The sequence below is a fragment of the Bidens hawaiensis genome, unplaced genomic scaffold (genome assembly GCF_021521415.1).
Source record: "Bidens hawaiensis isolate Kalapana, Puna unplaced genomic scaffold, B.hawaiensis_p1.1 tig00002306_1, whole genome shotgun sequence".
Classification (NCBI taxonomy): Eukaryota; Viridiplantae; Streptophyta; class Magnoliopsida; order Asterales; family Asteraceae; genus Bidens; species Bidens hawaiensis.
In genome coordinates this window covers 2,880,439-2,899,444 of record NW_027491123.1, presented here as the reverse complement: position 1 = coordinate 2,899,444, position 19,006 = coordinate 2,880,439, and the positions used below count along the sequence as shown (strand labels likewise).

The window sequence follows — 19,006 nt, the reverse complement described above, 5'->3', positions numbered from 1 at the left end:
TATTATATTATTATATTATATTGTTACCATCTTTAGAAGATATTATTTGATTAAGTTTCATTTGTAATCATCTTCATTGTATTCCTATACATATATGTCGGCTCTAATACAAAACAAATTTCATCTAACAAACGTAGGAAAACATGATGTAACATGTATATAAAAGTGGCCGGGTTTAATGACGAGAGTATGCTTGCTGATTAATGTACGTGACCTATAACACTCATAACAACACTATGAAATGATATAACTGCAGTTTTTTAATGTGTAATTAAAACTCATTTTAGACATTGATACACATCTACACTGCAAAAAAAAAAAATCGATAGGTAGATATCCGTACCATATAAAAATGATTCAGTTGCAATACCAAATAGTGAAAATGATACAAGTACACAATTATATTGAATCATGCATTATACCTTTTAGAAAATGTCATTTAAAAAAAAAACTAAACTGTATTTTACTTGTACTAAAAAAAAGTTCTTGATTTTATCTACTTAAGAAAATGGAAGTATATAAATTATAAAGTTGATCCTTTTTCTTTTTACTTAATAAGACCCTAAAATTATACAAAATAAAAATTAACTTTTTAAAGTCGTCTCTCTCTTTTTTTTTATCAACCAGATAACGAACACATTAGTAATCACTTAAAAAAGGAGAATATGTCACGGGTATTGACATACAAGCCATGGAAATATATGAGTGGGTAACATGGATTATGGAGGGCATGTGGTGGGTTTTGATACGTTTATATTAGGATAACGTAGATGAAAGTATGGTATATAACTTTTCTTATTTAATCATTTGTATACTAAACCTAATGTAAAAGCTACGACGTGTCAATAATAAAAATGTTTCTATGTTTTAACTGAACAATTCTTAATTATAACATTTTCAATTTAATCAAAGATTATATTATAAACAGAACTTTATTAATAAGTTGTCAAAGTACTCCTCTTTCCGCCCCCTCTCACAACTCCTCTTCCTCGAGCAGGCTGCTCTAGCTTCGCCACGTCTACAGACGACACTCCTCTCTCATCCACGTCCCCTAACTCTTAACAGGGGGCTCACGGGTGACGCGTTGCGGATGGTTTTATGGCTCCTAGAGTTTAACAATTAACACCATGGTAATTTTGTTGAGTCCAACCCAATGGCTTAATGATCTTGGAAGTGGCATTGGGCGATAGTTAGGTGACCTTGTTGTAAGTTTGTAACTTTCTCCAACCCAAGTCTTATGGTTCAATGGGCTTATGAGGAGTTAATGGGTAATGGGTTAGCATGATTGAACCCATGACTACTTTCTTGAGCCATACCCACATGGTTCAAAGCGGTTAAAAGCCCCGAAAAAGTGACCAAATTTGGGCAAATATTAGCCGCCAACATCTCTTCAAACAATCTAACAGCATCATGATCCCAACCACTCCTGCTACAAGCCAATATCATTGTGGTATACACACCCGCATCCTTCTTTTGCAAGCCATGAAACAAACCAAAAGCTTTATCAACACACCCACATTTTGCATACAACTCGATTAACGCAACACCCACGTGATCATCCATCATGATCCTCATTTGTTTCATTAGTCTCTCATGAATCCAAGTCCCAAAAACTAAGTTTCCCAACTGAGAACAGAGAGAGATAATAGCGGCTAATGTCATGGTGTTCGGTTTAATTTTTACATTTGGGTGAAGCATTTCATTAAACAGTTGGAGTGCCTCTTTCGACCGGCCATTTTTGGCATAACAATCAATCATGGCATTGTACAATAAGTCATCCTTCTCATCCATTTCATCGAACACTTCACGTGCAGATTCAACATCTCCGTTCTTTGAGTACCCATTAATCATTTTCACACAAGAAACACCATTTTGTTCAGGCATCACATCATAAAAGTTACGGGCAATTTCCAAGTTCCCCGAATCTACATAACCACTAATCATAGCAGTCCACGAAACTGATGTTTTAACTGGCATCGGTCCAAATGTAGCTATCGCCTTCTCCATATCTCGTGCCCTTGTGTACCACGAAATCATAGAATTCCAAGAATCAATATCTTTATTCCCCATCTCGGAAAACACACGTTCCGCCATGGATACATTCCCTAATTCTAAGTACCTATGTATCAAACTAGACGGCGCATTTCTTTTGGACATTTCATCAAACACCTTAGACGCATTCTCCATATCACCAAACTTGGAATAGAATCCCACGAGAGCGGTCCCGACATGAACATCCCCACAAAACCCACACCCATGAACCTGGCCATGCAAACGAACCCCACCAGCCCGATTCCCTAACCTCGTACATGCCTTTATTGCAGTTGCCACCGTGGCACTACAAGGCAAGAACCCTGATCTCTGCATATTGAAATACTCAAGCAATGCTTCTTGTAACTCACCATGTTGGTACAGAAACTGAATAACAGATGTTTGTGCAGCGGCATTCGGGTGCTTCGAGTAACTGACGAGTGTTAGAAGATAACGAATGGCGGGTTCGGAATGATTTGATGCGGTGTTAATAATTTGGGTGATTAACACAGACTCAAGATGATTAAGACCATTGATTAGTATCAAAGCATGGATATGTTTCAATTGGTTAATGGTTAATGGGTAGTTCAAAAAGGCTGTGAGTTTTGTAACCAGCATTGAAAAGATCTTGAGTTTTGAAGGTTTGAAAGGATTTGGTAACTTGGGGTTCATGTTGTTCTTTAAGAATGCACGCTACCAGTCACTGAGGCATTACGTCGAACAGTTGGCATGCAACCCGGAGCTCAAAATTCGTGGATTAAATAGTGCTTTAAAAAATGATTCAATAAACTAACTGATTCCCAGAAGTTGTATGCTTGGCAGTTGACAGTCCCAAATGTTTAGAAAACAAACGCGAATTGATTGTTTTTCAGGCAAAATTAATTGGGAAGGTTTGTGCAACGGGCCGACGGCGTGTAGTGTCGGACACGGTGGAGGTAGAGGAAGGTGTTGCATTGGGCTTTTGATCCATTTCAATAAGAGTAGCCCAAAAAATCATGGGCTTTGATCGGGATAAAAAACAAAACCCTATTTTTTTTCTTGTTTTAAACATTGAATGGCATATAAGGAAAGGAAAGACGGCGACAAGTTGGAAAAAAAAAGCATACGGCTAAAGGGTATTGCTCATTTGAATTATGCCCTCACATTCGCGTCAGTTTTGCTTTCTCATTCTTCCTCATCTTTCCACATGGGGTATGAATCACTTCGTTCATTTTCCATCATTCTCCACCATTCCACTATTTAATATTATAAAAACTAGAAAAGATTTTCTTTTTTGCCACATAGGATCAGTGGGGGTTGCCCACTGATCCATACCCACCAGTGGCGGACATACATAAGAGGCAGGGCCAGGGTTACCCCTCAACTTCCATTCCGTGGTGCAAAATTTTTTTAAAAACATCGTTTTATATATCAGGTTACCCTTAAACGAAAATTAGGTTACCTCTCAAATATTTTAGGAAGCCCAACACCTCATCTCAAAATTCATTTACAAACCCAAATTTTAAAGCCCATCCATTAGTTAAAAGCCACACAATTTAAAATAAAATAAAACTTCGAAAACATAAATTACAATTATATAAAATTAAAACACCAGCAATCCAGCATCAGTTCATCACGCTTCAGCCTTTAGCGCCTAAGTTGATAGGCCACACAAAGGCTCTCACAAAACATCTTAAAAAAGTCAAGACCTATTAGAAGCGGCCAAGTTGACAAACGGAACAAAACAACATATTTTGAATGATTTAAGACAAAACGAGTTTGCTGCGATGCTAGAAAAAAGTGACTTCTTTTTGTGTAAAAAACAATATTAAGACATTAGGTATGATGGAAACTTATGGAAAGCCTAGAAATCAAAAAAATGCCATTACTATTTTTTTTTCGAACATCAACTTTCATTAAAAACAAACAAACTCGAGTCCCTTCTACCGAGAAGCTAGCAAGGGCCGAGATACAACCAAAACACAAGATTACAAAGTTAAACTATTCCAACTAGACCAATCTATTTCCAATCACTTCGCTCTATTTTTATCCACAAAAAACTTAACACCTTTATCTCACCCATGATGGTTTCGATCTTCATTGGCTCGTTCACGAATATAAGTTCTTTCCGAGCTCTCCAAATGCTCCATACAATCACTATCATTATCAACTTCTCCATTTGCCTCTTATGTTCATTCCTAATCAACATCATTTTGAAGTTGAGATTTTTAATATGGTTTTGGATATGCAAATTCAAGAATTTGGAAATCGATTCAATAAGGTAACAACTACTTTGCTAGAAAATATGTCGGGTTTAAATCCTTGTGACGGTTTTCTAAGTTTTACACATTTAAGATAGTGGCATTTTCTTAGATGTATCTAAATGATTTTAGTACAAAATAAATGGGCGTCTTTTGGGTGATCTTAAGGACTTCTACCACTCTGTAAAGGAAGATGAAATATTTGCAAAATTTGACGGAATACGCGACCTTGCTCATCTAATGGTGGAAACAGGAAAAAATCTTTCTTTTTCCATTGGTTTATCGCATATTGAAGCTAGCGTTGATTTTACCCGTTGCAACTGCAACCGTTGAAAGATGTTGTTCTAAATTGAAGCTTATTAAAACGGAATTATGCGATTGAATGGGCGAGGATTATTTGAACAATGCTCTAATTTGTGCAATCGAAAAAGAAGCACTTAATAAAATAATGGAAGACAGTGTAATGCTTCGATTTCCAGCTTTCAAATGCCAAAGAGGAGAAATCATATATTAGGTAGTTGTTTAACTTTATTTGTTATCATCCTTTTCTTTTATTATTTACAGAAATCTACTATAAAAAAAATGACCCAATTACAAATTTTGTCCTTTAAAATAAGACGAATTACGGTTCGTGTCCTTTTTTTAGTTTCCTTGCAGGCGGTGTACTTTAAACTTTTTTTTCCTACAAGTTTTGTCCTTTACGCTAACTGGGTTAGAAAAAGTCAGTTAAATACCCTCACGTGAGACGCATGTGAGGGCATTTTTGTCTTTTCGCCTGTACCTGCAAATTTATAACACATTCCCCCTCCTTTCTTTCTTTTTTCTCTCTCTACGCCACCATCACCACACCATCACCATATCACAACCACTCCGGCCACCATACCCCCACCCACCCCGTTGCAGATTCCATTCCATTCCCACCGCCGCCGTCAACCACCCATCTACAACCACCACCACCCGGTCAACCAACTAAACCACCCATCTAAACAACCTGGTCGAAACCCGGCCACCACCACCACCGGATCTGGCCACCTCCAACCCATCCACCACCACCGGATCCGGCCACCTCCAACCCATTTCGCCTCTACCTCCACCACCACCAAATCATTAACCCTAGATCTCAAACCCACCAAATCACCCAATTTCTCTAACTCCGACGACAATCCAACACTGACCCACGAAACCCACACCCCCAATTCTCACCACCACCTCCGCCGCCGCCGTAAACCCACCGGATACCCTGTTGGATATCCATGAGCAGATCCGCCACCGTAAATCCACCGTAAACCCGCCGCCGTAAACCCACGAAATCCACACCCCCAATTACCGGATAACCCGAACCCATCAAGAACAAGCTCGGATACCCTGTTGGATCTAGGGTTACACCTAACATCACTGTGGTTTCAGATCTGCTCAGGGATCGCCGGAAAATTATGGTGGTGGTGGATCTGAGTCATGGCCCGAGATGCAGCAGCCTTTGTCCAGAAAATCATGGTGGTGTTGGTGTGGACTGTGGAGACAGGGAGAGGAGTAGAGAGAGAGAGAGAAGACTAGAAGAGAGAGAGAGAGTATATCTTTAATATATATTATTTATTTTTTACAATAATATATCTGAACCACCTCGTTGAAAAGACCAAGATACCCTCACATGCGTCTCACGTGAGGGTATTTAACTGAGTTTTTCTAACCCAGTTAGCGTAAAGGACAAAACTTGTAGGAAAAAAAAGTTTAAAGTACACCGCCTGCAAGGAACTAAAAAAAGGACACGAACCGTAATTTGGCTTTTTTTAAAGGACAAAATTTGTAATTGGGTAAAAAAAAATTAGGTTACCCATGAAATTTTGATCTAGATCCGCCATTGATACCCACCAACCTAACAAGAATGTATCCAACACTAAGAAGCACAATACACATATACAATTACAAACTCTCAAACCAGGTACCATCAAAACACAAATTTGGCTAACGAATACATTAGCTAAAAGCACGCGAACAACAAGCTACATAGTTTCTTTCCATCTATGTAATGAAAGATGGACCTTTGAGACACCCACCGTAACAATTAGGTTCTGAATCATTCACCCTTTTGAAATAGGGCGTCTTGACTTAATTGAAAATCAAAGAATTACAAGCTTTTCATACGAACTAAAAGATATAATAAAGAAGTGCATAGAGGAACTTTTTACTAGTACTGGACAATGAATTTCATTGGTCACACGTTGCAAGTTGATTAATATAAGCCACATCTGATTAGTCGACATCTCATCACAAAAAAGTCCGCTTATACAAGTTTTTCTTACATAAGGGCATACCGGAATCAAATGATTGAAGGATTCTATGTGACACGCCATAAATTCAATATTACGCCTAGCAAGTTCAGAAAACAGAAAAGATGCTCTTTTGAATTAGTTTTCATGTAAAAAAAATATGACTATAAAAGAAACCCAACTCACTCTAATAATACTATCAACAAAACTCAACTAGAGTAAACACATCTGAAATCAGGTTTTTAATTAGATGACTAAGAATAAACCCGATTGATCCCAACCCAAACCCCGTCTATCCATCTGGAGGGGAAAACAATAGCTATCACCCATACACGTAAGATCATGAATATCCATCACACACTCGTTAAGATATTAACAATAAATTTTAAACGATTATAATTCAAACAATCTTAAAAAACCTTTTTTTTTTTTTTTTTTGTTAAAGACTATGTTGATCGGATGATAAGATGTGAAATTGGATTTAAACCTTATTTCTCATGTAAATAATAGTTGATTGTAAAAAAAAAGAACATATTTTCCATATATGATTCCAAAAGATGTCTAAACCCGAGCCCAAAGAAAGTTTACAGTAATCTATTCTTGTGGTCCAAAGATTACACGTGCAGTCCCACTATAAGTCAGTCTGACTATTTCTTTTAATTAATTAATTAATTAATTAATTATAATACTAATACTCTCTCATTTCCATTATTCCCTCACTGTTGAGATCGCCCAGACTGAACTCACCTCACGACGGCGCCTCTGTCTGAATTTGTTAGGGTTCCGGTCTATTTGATTTGATTGTTGATATGGCATCGGAGGACGTGGTTGGGAAGACAAGCGCCACCATCGCTAACATCGCCGAAGAAGCTAAGATTGCTAGTGTATGTGTCAAGGCTCCCAGCCGTCAGACTTTATTAAGCATCTGCAAATCGCTCGTTGCCGGAGGTGTTGCCGGTGGAGTGTTAGTTCTTTTCTTCTCTTAGTTTTTAATTTAATTAACTATTGTTATTATTTACTGCTGCTGCTTTTATCTGTGAATTGAAATTCGTAACTGAATCATGTAGGTGTAGATGCATAATTTATGCATTTACTTGTTTCCTGCTTGCATGCATAATTTAATATTTTAATCAACTTACTAAATAAATTTATGAATTATGATGATTTTCATTTAATCAACTGTTGTTATCAATTAGTGGTTTTATTGTATGTGTTGTGTTATGTTAGAATTTGTGGATGTGAATCATGTATGTGCAGATGCTTAAATTTATGAATCTGCTTATTATCTGATTACATGCTAATTGAGTATTGAGATTAAATGTATTGTGTAGACGCATAATTTGTGCATTTACTTATTTCCTGGTTACATGCATGATTGAATATATAAATATTGTAATTTACTAACTGAATAGCTAGATGATCATTTTTAAAGGCTCTATAAAAGCAAAGTAAATCCAAAGATGAGTGGCCTGCTGTTGTTAACAAAGGAGACAATTTTTAAATGGAGAGATTAGTTGGTTAGTGTTCTAGAGGGTGAAAAACAATAATTTTCACTTAAATGTTACTATTGTTTGTTGTAATATATTTATGATTTATAGTTTTCCCTGTATTAGGACTAAATGATAAGCAGATTAACTTATTTTTCATATAATTTTATGAAGAAGTTAGGTATGCTTTCTGGTCCTTGCAATATTTCAGCAGATAGGTGGACAATCTGCATCACCAAACCTGAGAATGTGTCCATTATGTTTTTGGCATAAGTGGTTGCTTTGCTGTTTTTGAAAGTAATAATCTATTGGACAACTATTAGAACTACCTCAACTTTATGCTTTAGAATATTTTGAAACTATGAAAAAGCTATTCAGAAATTGATGTTTGGAAGATGAAGTTAATATGAATATGTATATAGAAAGTAAACTACATCAGTAAAAGACAAACATTTGGGCTAACGGTAAATGTGACAGCAATATGTGTAGAAATCATGTAAAACCAGTAACAATGATTTGGACACATGACATGTACATTTTTCACTTGTAAATGGTGTTTATAGTCTTGCATTTGTTTTCACTTTAAACTTTGACATTAGTGTAGAATGCAGTTAACCATCCATGATTTGCGAGTTTTACCTGATAGATTATTGTTTGGTTACTCTATGTGCAGATCGCGTACGGCTGTTGCACCTCTGGAAAGAATGAAAATTCTGCTTCAGGTGTTTTAAGTATTATATTTTTCTTTTCTGCACTTGTTATGCTTAGTTAAGAACACTAAACAATACTTATTATGTTTAATTACAGGTTCAAAATCCACATGCAATCAAATACAATGGAACTATTCAAGGACTAAAATATATATGGAGAACAGAGGGTTTGAGAGGAATGTTCAAAGGAAATGGCACTAATTGTGCACGCATTGTTCCAAACTCTGCTGTCAAATTCTTTAGCTATGAAGAGGCATCTAAGTAAGCTTACATGTTTTTCTTCATGTTCAAACGCCTTTTTTAATTCAAAGTTGATTACTTGTAACATTCATGCTTTAAAAATGGTTTCTTTTTTACATCAACAGGGGAATCTTGTGGCTATATCGACAGCAATCTGGAAATGGTACAGATATATCTTATGTTCTTACATTTTTATGAAAATCAGATAACTCAGTTAACTCCACCCATTTGTTTAACTTTAACCGGACAAACGATTGAACACGAACAGTTACACGATCGGGGTTTTCTTGTTCGTGTTTGTTTATCAAGAAAATGAACATGTTTGTGTTCGGTCGTTAACAGTATAAAGAAACCGTTCATGATCATACACAACAGACAAAAACGAACGAACATAACTGAACCTAGATGAACAAATATAACTAAGCTAAAACCAATTAAAACAAGTCATGAAAACAATGTGTTGGGCCTAAAAACTAGAGTAATTATAGTGAACCTACAACGTTTTTAATTAATTTATTAACGAGTGTAAACAAACGAACTTAAACAAATTTAAACTAACGAACTTAAATGAATGAATAATACATGTGTTAATGTTCGTTTGTTTAACTAAATGATCAAACCTTTTTGTTCATGTTTGTTCACTTATTAAATTAATGAACATAAACGACCTTCACGCCGAACACTTCACTGAACTTTTCGTTTACATGCCTAATAATTGGTAAACACAGTTTTTTTATCTTTTGTTCCAGAGGATGCTGAACTCACCCCTCTCTTACGCCTCGGAGCTGGCGCGTGCGCTGGAATAATTGCAATGTCAGCCACCTATCCAATGGACTTGATTCGAGGCCGTCTTACTGTTCAGGTATTTTTTTATAATCTTCTAATTCATTAAAATTTTATATTTTATTTATTTTGATATATAGCTTTTTTTCTAATTTGTGTATATCTGCAGACTGATAAATCTCCAAGCCAATATAGAGGAATTGCACATGCTCTTAGAACCGTACTCCGTGAAGAGGGCCCACGTGCATTATATAAAGGATGGGTTCCTTCTGTCATCGGTGTTGTAAGTTCAAATTCAAAGATTATTTAATATTGACATTTGCATGTTATTTGTAGGATTTTGGTAGTTAACATATTCTAACACCTAGGTACCATATGTGGGGCTTAATTTTGCGGTATACGAATCATTAAAAGACTATTTGGTGAAATCAAGACCGTTTGGACTCGTTGAAGACACCGAATTGGGTGTGACAACTAAGCTCGCGTGTGGAGCCGTGGCTGGAACCGTTGGTCAAACGGTTGCGTATCCGCTCGATGTCATACGCAGAAGAATGCAAATGGGTGGTTGGAAACATGCTGCTTCGATTGTCACGGGTGAAGGAAAGTCAAAGTCAGCACTTGAGTACAATGGCATGATTGATGCGTTTAGGAAAACCGTCCGTGATGAGGGTTTTCGTGCTTTGTACAAGGGTTTGGTCCCTAACTCAGTCAAGGTGTGTATAATACTCAAATTCCGAAAATACCCTTTGATAGAATGAACATTTATTATTCAAGTTTTTTTTTTCTTTTATAGGTTGTTCCATCAATAGCCATTGCATTTGTGACATATGAGGTGGTTAAGGATGTACTCAAGGTAGAGATGAGGATATCTGAGTAAAGCAACTTAACAAGGCATTCTTATTATATATCTTTATTAAACATTGGCCTTAGTTTGCTAGTGCAAAAGGGTAAAACCGTCAAGTAAATGTTTTGTTCTTTGATCTCTTTTACCTAAAGAGATTTAGAGTTAGCCTGTGTTTAGGCGTTTCTCATTCATATGTATGAACTCTAATAAGGAAATGCTGAGAGTTGAGGCCTGGGCCTGGTTGAGAAATGATACTATTTTGATCAATTAGTATTATTAAAGTATCACGTAGAGCAGAGCTTCTGTTTATGTTGGTTCAGGTTAATATCTTCCCGGTAAACAAAAAAAAATGTCATGTGATAAGTTGGTTTTGGCTTGTTTGATTTCGCTTTGAACATAACTTGACTACTAGGTTTGTTGGTGAAAAGAATCCCAGTATATAGAAAAATCTTAAACATTCAGATAGGTGATAAGATAGGTATTCGGCCATTCAGGTATGGTACAAGCGTCAATGATATTATATCAATCTTTCTTTATGTTTTACTTTGCTATCAGGCTAGTTTTACAACAAAATCATTGATTCCCTTTTGTATGTATATCTATATAGTATATGGTACACATGCCCCCTTCTAGCAGAAGAGTGATTCTGATGATAGATTTGGGCAACACTAGTCTAGCGATCTTTTGTGTTACAAGGCTTAAGAACTTGAAACCTATTGTAGAAACATGTGACACAAATCCCTGAATGAGTTAAGGTGCTAACAATGCTGTGTGTGGAGAGCCAAGCCAAAACATTTAAGCTGACTCAACAAAAGATAACATGTTTCTCATTGTCCTTCTTAAATGCCAACATAAATTATAGTTAAATGAAATCTAGCACGTCTATTAGCTTGGAGAAATTTACCAAAAATTGTTTCCTCTCCCATCAATGTTATGCGAATTTACAAGCATACCGAGTTTAACTCACATCTCCTAGGTTAAAGGATAGGGTAACGATTCACAACTAAAAACTTTTATATGGTTTCAGTTGGTTGACCTGCAATCACTTCTTTAATTTTATCTCATGCATCAATAATGATAAACAGGCATATAAATTCGTGTAGTTTATTTAATGGTCAGATGATCTTATGTGTGTGACGAAAATTCGATACACATGTACATCCATTTATATCCTCTAGCTCCCAATTGGGTCCTTCTACTTGCAATTAGTTAGCCCCTTTCAAAAGACTAGTCATTTGTTGTCTTTCTTTTCAAATTAAATACATCTAAACATTTGGCTTGATAAACAAGTTTAGAAATTCGTGTAGTTTACGTCATGATCTTCTTTGTGTGATGAAAATCTTGTAAGAATATATATATATATATATACTAGATTTTATTTTACATTATTCGTTTTTAATATTTATATATGTATATTTGGATTTTAATTTTATTTATTGTAAAGAAGTTAATAATTAATATACTTGAGGTTTGATGATGAAATGGTTTCACAAATAAATGATATGTTATAATCCGGTTAAAAAAGCTATCTGAGTTTGGTGATACTCATTACCCGTTTATTTTCTTTATTATAATTTTTTTTTTAATTATAAATAATATCTTTTTTTAAATAAAATAGGATATTAATTTTTAGTATATTCCTATTTTATAGGATTTTCATATCAAATATTTGATGAGATTATTTTTTAATATAATGAGATGTTATAACCTGTTTAAGAGCTATCTGGGTTTGATGAGACATTTACCCGTGAATTCGGGTCAAATGCGTGAGAAGTCTTCATTTACAAATAAAACAATCTGATGGCTTGAGAGAATGGTTGTTTTACATTTTTCGTTTTTTAATATTTATTTTTGGGATTTTAATTTTCTTGATTGTAAGAAATTTATTAATATACTTAGGGTTTGATGATGAAAAGGTTTAATAAATAAATGATATGTTATAACCCGTTTAAAAGCTATCTGGATTTGGTGACCCATGACCCCCTTATGTTTTTTTACTATACAATTGTTTATTAATTATAAATAATATATTTTTTCTTTTTAAATTGGATATTAAATTTTAGTATATCCCTATTTTATAGGATTTTCATATCAAATAACTGGTAAGATTAATTTTTAATTTAATGAGATGTTGTAACCTGTTTAAGAGCTATCTGGTTTTGGTAAGACCCATACCCATGAATTTGGATTAAATCAATGAGAGGCCTCCATTTAAAAATCAAGAAATCTGGTGGCTTTCATAAAAGGGGGGAGCGACCACATCGCGACACGTAGGATTTTAGGGTTTTCGTTTATATATATATATTAATATGGCAATTATTACCATTTATATTATAATAGATGAAAATTATTATTACATTATACATATTATATATTAGTTTGGTAATTGTTGATGGGTCATATTACCCTTACTAACTAATAAAGGGTTTCTCCTTAGGTGTATATATAGAAATAATAAATTAACATCTTAACCTAATCTCACACACGTAAGAAATTCATGTGCCTCCTCTCTTTCTCCTAAAACCGGGTTCCTCTCAAGAATCCTAACCCCATCCTTAACCATCACCCTAAAGGGGAACTCGACCAAGCTGTCATGTCGTCTACATCTGTCTCTGATTCGGCTACTAATCTCCATGCTGTAACAGGTGCGTATATAATTTTAGGTTTATCATATTATCATGTTTTTGCATTACTAACACGAAAAAAAACCCGATCAACAAATCTAGTACACACATACATTCATTCATATCCTCTAGCTCCCGATTGTCCCCATCAACTTACTGCACAAGTCAAAAAAATGGAGTGCAAATTTACCTTTTTGTTCTGAATGCTACTAACTCCACTTGTGATATGGTCTTAAAACGCCATCACTACCGTTGTTATATGTGTATGTTCTTTGTATATTCTTGTTAAAATATAAAATAATAAATTAAAATGCGTTGCATTTGTGCAAGGGTAGATACTTGTAATAACAAACTTCTAAATCCAATGTTGTTTTAAAAGTAATTATTCGTTATCCTTATGAAAACGTAGTATAGTAGTGGTGGTCCCGGATTTCAATACAACTTCCACTAGTTTTCTGTCTTTAATATCCTTAAATTCACAAGTCTAGCTAGCGCAAGCTATGTTTTATCTGATTCCATTAGTTAGGTTGTTAGTGGTCTCCATGCTATTTCCAATAAAAGTTGTTATGAGTAATAAAAAGATAAAAAGAAGCGAGACATAATTAGTTCTTTTGCCTTATGTTAAGTTGTTTACCATCATTCAAAAAATGTGCGTGTGGAAATGTCAACAAATATTACCCCCATAATGGAAATGTAAATTGGGAGACTATAGAATAGACGTGCACAAATCGGGTTCACCTTGAAAACCAGAACCGGTTCGGAACCGGTTTTTTTTACACCGGGTAGAAAATGACACCGGTTCCAGTCAGGAACCGGTTCGGTTCCCGAACCGAACCTATGCCCAGAAATGCAAACTTTTAGGAACCGGGTAGGGTTGGAACCGGGACCGGGTATTACGTAAAAACCGGTTCCACCGGTTTTTTTTGAAATTCAAACATTATAGCCGTTAGAAACCGGTTCCAACGGCTATATAGCCGTTTTTGACCGTTGGAACCGGTTTTATTACTATATTTAGCTAATTTTCATTCTATAAATATCAATGTATGAGTGTGTACTTGTTAAACCACTTCCAAAACTATAAAACACACTCCAAAACACAATTAAGCTTAAACCGACAACAAATGGCAACTAATGACGACGTTGTTATGGTGATCGAAACAACAAGATGCCCCGATGTTTGGGTGTATTATGATTTGTGTCTAATGATCGACTCACATGAGATGGCACGTTGCAAATATTGCTCGAAGTTTCTTAAAGCAGGGTCCAACTCGACATTACGAAAACATACGAATACGTATTGTCGAGAAAAAAGAAGTTTGGATGCTAAAAAAGCGGAAGTGGGAGAATCGTCCGGCTCTACAACCCAAAAATAAGTATTCCCGAATTAAAACGACGGACTTTGTTTTTTAAGTTTTAGTTGTTATGTTTTATCGTTTATGTTTTAATAATGTTTGTAATAGTTATTGTTTAAGTAAATAAAATGTTCGTCGTTATTAAAAAAGTAACAAAAAATTAATCATGAGTAACAAAAGTAATTATAATTAAACAAATCAAAACTAAATATTAGTTGAACAAGTTACAAATAATTTTACTAAAACAAATAAAAAACACAAATTACAACTTGATGATATGTGCAACACGTCGAACATGAAAAAAATCCCCGAAACAAGGTGGTGAATATTTAATGATAAATTTTTCGGCCGCCTTAGTATTGTTTGAAGCGTTGTCAAACGAAATCGAAAATATTTTATTTCTCAAGTTGTAAGTCTTTATAACTTCATCAAGTAATTCAAACAATTTTTCGGCGGTATGTGGGAACGGGAAGTTTTCAAAAGCGATGGTGCGTTTCATCAATTGCCATGTCACCGGATCAACCCAATGAGTGGTGACACATATGTATGATTCGGGCAACCCGTGTGGTGCTGACCAAATATCGGTAGTTAAACTAACCATGGTTTCTAAAGAATGAAAAGACTCGATTAACTCTTTTTTAGCACACTCCCACAACCTGATACAATGACATCTTAAGGTAGTACGACTTACATGTGTGTATCGCGGTTGTAGAGTTTCTCTAATCAACGACGTCAAATCCGGGTCATCAAAGTGGTTAAACGGCAAACCTCGTTGAATAACGAACTTTGCCATTCTATCTTGAACTTGAGTCGTGTTGTAACGAAATAGTGTACCATCTTTACCCAAGTCAATTTGATCGGTCGCGCCAATCCCTTTCAACACCTTGCAATATGGCTTCTCGATGTGCTTTCTCAAAGTAGAGTTGGAATCGTGCTTTAATAGTGAACCACATAGTTTTCAACGAGCCTTTTGATAACCTTCGTCATCCACAATCAAATCCCAATTCTTCCATATGTCTTCGTTGCGGTTATGGTTGACTACCGTAACAACCCTTGGGTCCTCCGTAGCAGGAACGGGGGCAACAAAAACACTCTTCTTAGCCTTCTTGTTAGTTTTTTTGATGGGTGTCATAATAATATTTAGTTGGATGGTCGGGTAACGGAACGGGTTTGCTAAAGGAGTAATATTTTAGTTTGTTTTTGAGTTTGGTGGTGAAACAAGTAATGGAAAACAACTTATATATAGTTTTTGGGCTACAAGAACCGGTTCCAACGGCTATATTACCGTTGGAACCGGTTCCAACGGCTATTATTTGTCTCAAAAACCGGTTCCAACGGCACTATTACCGTTGGAACCGGTTACAACGGCTATTTTGTGTCTCAAAAACCGGTTCCACCGGCTATATTACCGTTGGAACCGGTTCCAACGGCTAGTTTGACCTGTGTTTGACTTTTCAAAAAAAATCCGCCGGAACCGGTTTTTTCGGGTAGGAACCGAACCGATTACAATTAGGAACCGGGTAGGAACCGGGTTGGAACCGATGGGGACATACAAATATGAGAACCGGGTACGATTTTCGGGTACAAAAATACCCAAACCGGGTTTTGGGCCAACCGGGTAGGAACTGGAACCGGTTCCGGTTCGGCTCCACCAGTTAGGTTCCGAAACCGGTTTTTTTGTGCACGTCTACTATAGAATGCTATTCATTTCCTACAAATTGGCACAATAGAACCCCTATAATTATAAAAGAAAATAATTTGTGGTCTTTGGGTATTATTGAAAAATGTGGTTTAATAACACACTTTTAAGTCGATTCCTATTTTAAAAGTAGTTTTTTATTTACCCAAAGCTATTTCCATCCCACCGAAGGAGACAAAAGAGTTACTTGTTTCACCTTACACTTTTACAGCCGGACTGTTCATCAAATCAATATATTGGCCGGACTTGTTTCCGAACCCAAGTGGCATTATAAATAATTTAAAATAAAAAATATGCATGCATAACTAATATGAAATTAATTTATCTTTTGATGCGGAGTGTTACCAAAATATATAGACCGAAATAAACAAAATACGGAATTTGTTATAGTAAATTAATTAGTAAATGGAGATTCAAGAACGAAAAAGGAAGAGAAAAAAAGGTTTGATTTTAAATTCAGTCCAGCCACTAGGACTAACTAGTACGATTGATTCAAATGAAGACGGTTCAAATAGACTCAACTAGACATGTTATGTAGCTCCTTAATGGTTTGGTCTGATTCGGTTACAATAATAGTGCTATTGCCATATGTGTACCATCATCCAAGTAAATGCACATATAGATGTGTCAATAAAGATTACCAACATATTAGGAATGTAAATACTGAGAATATAATGGCCATTCATTTCTCCAATTTAAGCACCCCCCCCCCCCCCTCCCTTCTCCCCCCCTATAAATTGGTCTCATGCATAAGTTTAGATCATAATATTCTAATAGAAACACACATACAGAAATGGGCTCCAACTCTGCAACAGGTTTAAAGGTCAATGGGCATCATCATCAAGCAATGATCATGAAGAAAGAATCTGAAAAGAATAACACATGTGGCTTTCAAATGCCACTTCATTATCCAAGGTACAAGAAAGAAGATTATGTGAAGATGCCTGAATGGAAGCTTGACTGTCTTCTTGAAGAATATGGACTACCAACCAATATTGGTGATGTTAACAAAAAGAGAGAGTATGCCATGGGAGCCTTTCTTTGGACTTGATCAATTAAGCTCACTCACATTATATGTTCTATGAAATGGTTTTCTTTCGCTCTTGTCGTTATTACTTACTGTTTTAGATCTTACAGTGATACATGGCTCGTGTACGTAAAGGGTCGTGTTTGCAGTTTGTTGGCGGAGGCTAGTGCACTTGATTATCGTATTATATATTATTGTCTTGTTTTATGGTTGAACTTATCACTATTATGTAACGAATACAAGTAGTAAACACAAAAATAAAATTGGATTGTGAGTTTTGTCGAGAAATTTAGAAGTCATATTTGTTAGATAACATTAAAAGGAGTTATGTTTTTTAAGAACAAGTAATTCTAATTAGAGCATCTATAATTGGAGACGTGACACCATTTACAATAAGAGATGTGACACCGACAATGACAAATTAACACCACATTAGGCCCCTTCAATAATAGAAAGAACTAATTATATTTGTTAGATTTATATACATTTGTATATACTTTTGTTAGTTAAACTTATAAAACACATATATTTTATAATGGTTTTTCTAAAATGTTAATAAACTAATTATTTGTATATTTTATTAAATATTATAATGGTTTTTCTAAGATGTTATAAAAATAATTTTAATTTATTAAAATTTGAATTTCGTAGTTTTTAGATACAACTTATTACCTTTGTTTATAACAACATATTAAACTAAATAGTTTAATAAAGTAAATAATTTAGTTATGAAATACTAATTCAAAATGGATTCTAAGTGAAGAAATGTATCATAAGGGTATAAAAAAGTACTTCAAAAGTTTATTGTTACACCACCCGTTAGTAGTGTCATAACAAGCAAAAATATTTTTGTTTTACCACCCGTATGGAATATCACGCCCGAGCAAAACAATCTAGTTATAATATAAAGTACAAATTATTGTTAGTTCTAGGGGCATTTACATATTTCCCATTCTTAAACCTTTTAAATTACATATTTTCTCAAAATACAAGTTTTTAATGCAAAATGTACAATGCTCTTTAAGCATAGTTTGGAAAAAATATGTAATTTCAAAGTTTAGGAAGGAAAAATATGTAAATACCCCTAGAACTAACAATAATTTGTACTTTATATTATAACTAGATTGTTTTGCTCGGGCGTGATATTCCATACGGGTGGTAAAACAAAAATATTTTTGCTTGGTATGACACTACTAACGGGTGGTGTAACAATAAATTTATCATATATAAAAATGTTTATGACACAGTATGCTGCCATCTTTTCAATGCTAATTTCTTGCCATTGAACTCACGTTATCTTGCACTATATTTTTACAAATATATAGACAACAATCCCAACTACCTCAATTAGGACCAAGAATCTATTTTTGGAAGTTGTTTTTGTTATGGTGTTTTCTAGAGTTGGCATTAAGTAGTTGAGTGGTTGCATGTAGCATAATGATCTGAAGATGCTTACATTGTCATGCATCTAATGATCTAAACTGCAAAGAAGCTTGATGTAGAAATTAACCTTGTTTCGTGTCCCTTTGTCCATCGAACATTCACCAAACGAAGTTAGATGCTCTACGTTGCGATGCTAAATACTTGGACTTTTGTTTGGATCTATTTGTAAACACGTTTGTTTCAATGATGTAATCAAACTCATGATGTCATGACTTATGCACAATGTTGAAGTATTACCATAGTGTTCGATGATGGTTGC

At 35.1% G+C, this 19,006-nt stretch overlaps 1 protein-coding gene and 1 pseudogene across 1 annotated transcript; one reads left to right on the top strand and one right to left on the bottom strand.

Moving 5' to 3' along the window:
* Positions 1 to 1,217: 1,217 nt before the first annotated feature.
* LOC143616163 (pentatricopeptide repeat-containing protein At4g22760 pseudogene) lies at positions 1,218 to 2,703 on the bottom strand (annotated as a pseudogene).
* A 4,644-nt stretch (positions 2,704 to 7,347) lies between these two features.
* LOC143616155 (mitochondrial adenine nucleotide transporter ADNT1-like) lies at positions 7,348 to 10,849 on the top strand. Its single transcript, XM_077089073.1, has 8 exons — positions 7,348 to 7,502; positions 8,699 to 8,747; positions 8,833 to 8,996; positions 9,101 to 9,138; positions 9,725 to 9,837; positions 9,928 to 10,041; positions 10,127 to 10,471; positions 10,552 to 10,849. Exons 1-8 carry the CDS (start codon positions 7,348 to 7,350, stop codon positions 10,633 to 10,635), a joined length of 1,062 nt encoding a protein of 353 aa, XP_076945188.1. The 3' UTR covers positions 10,636 to 10,849.
* The last annotated feature ends 8,157 nt before the right edge of the window (positions 10,850 to 19,006 follow it).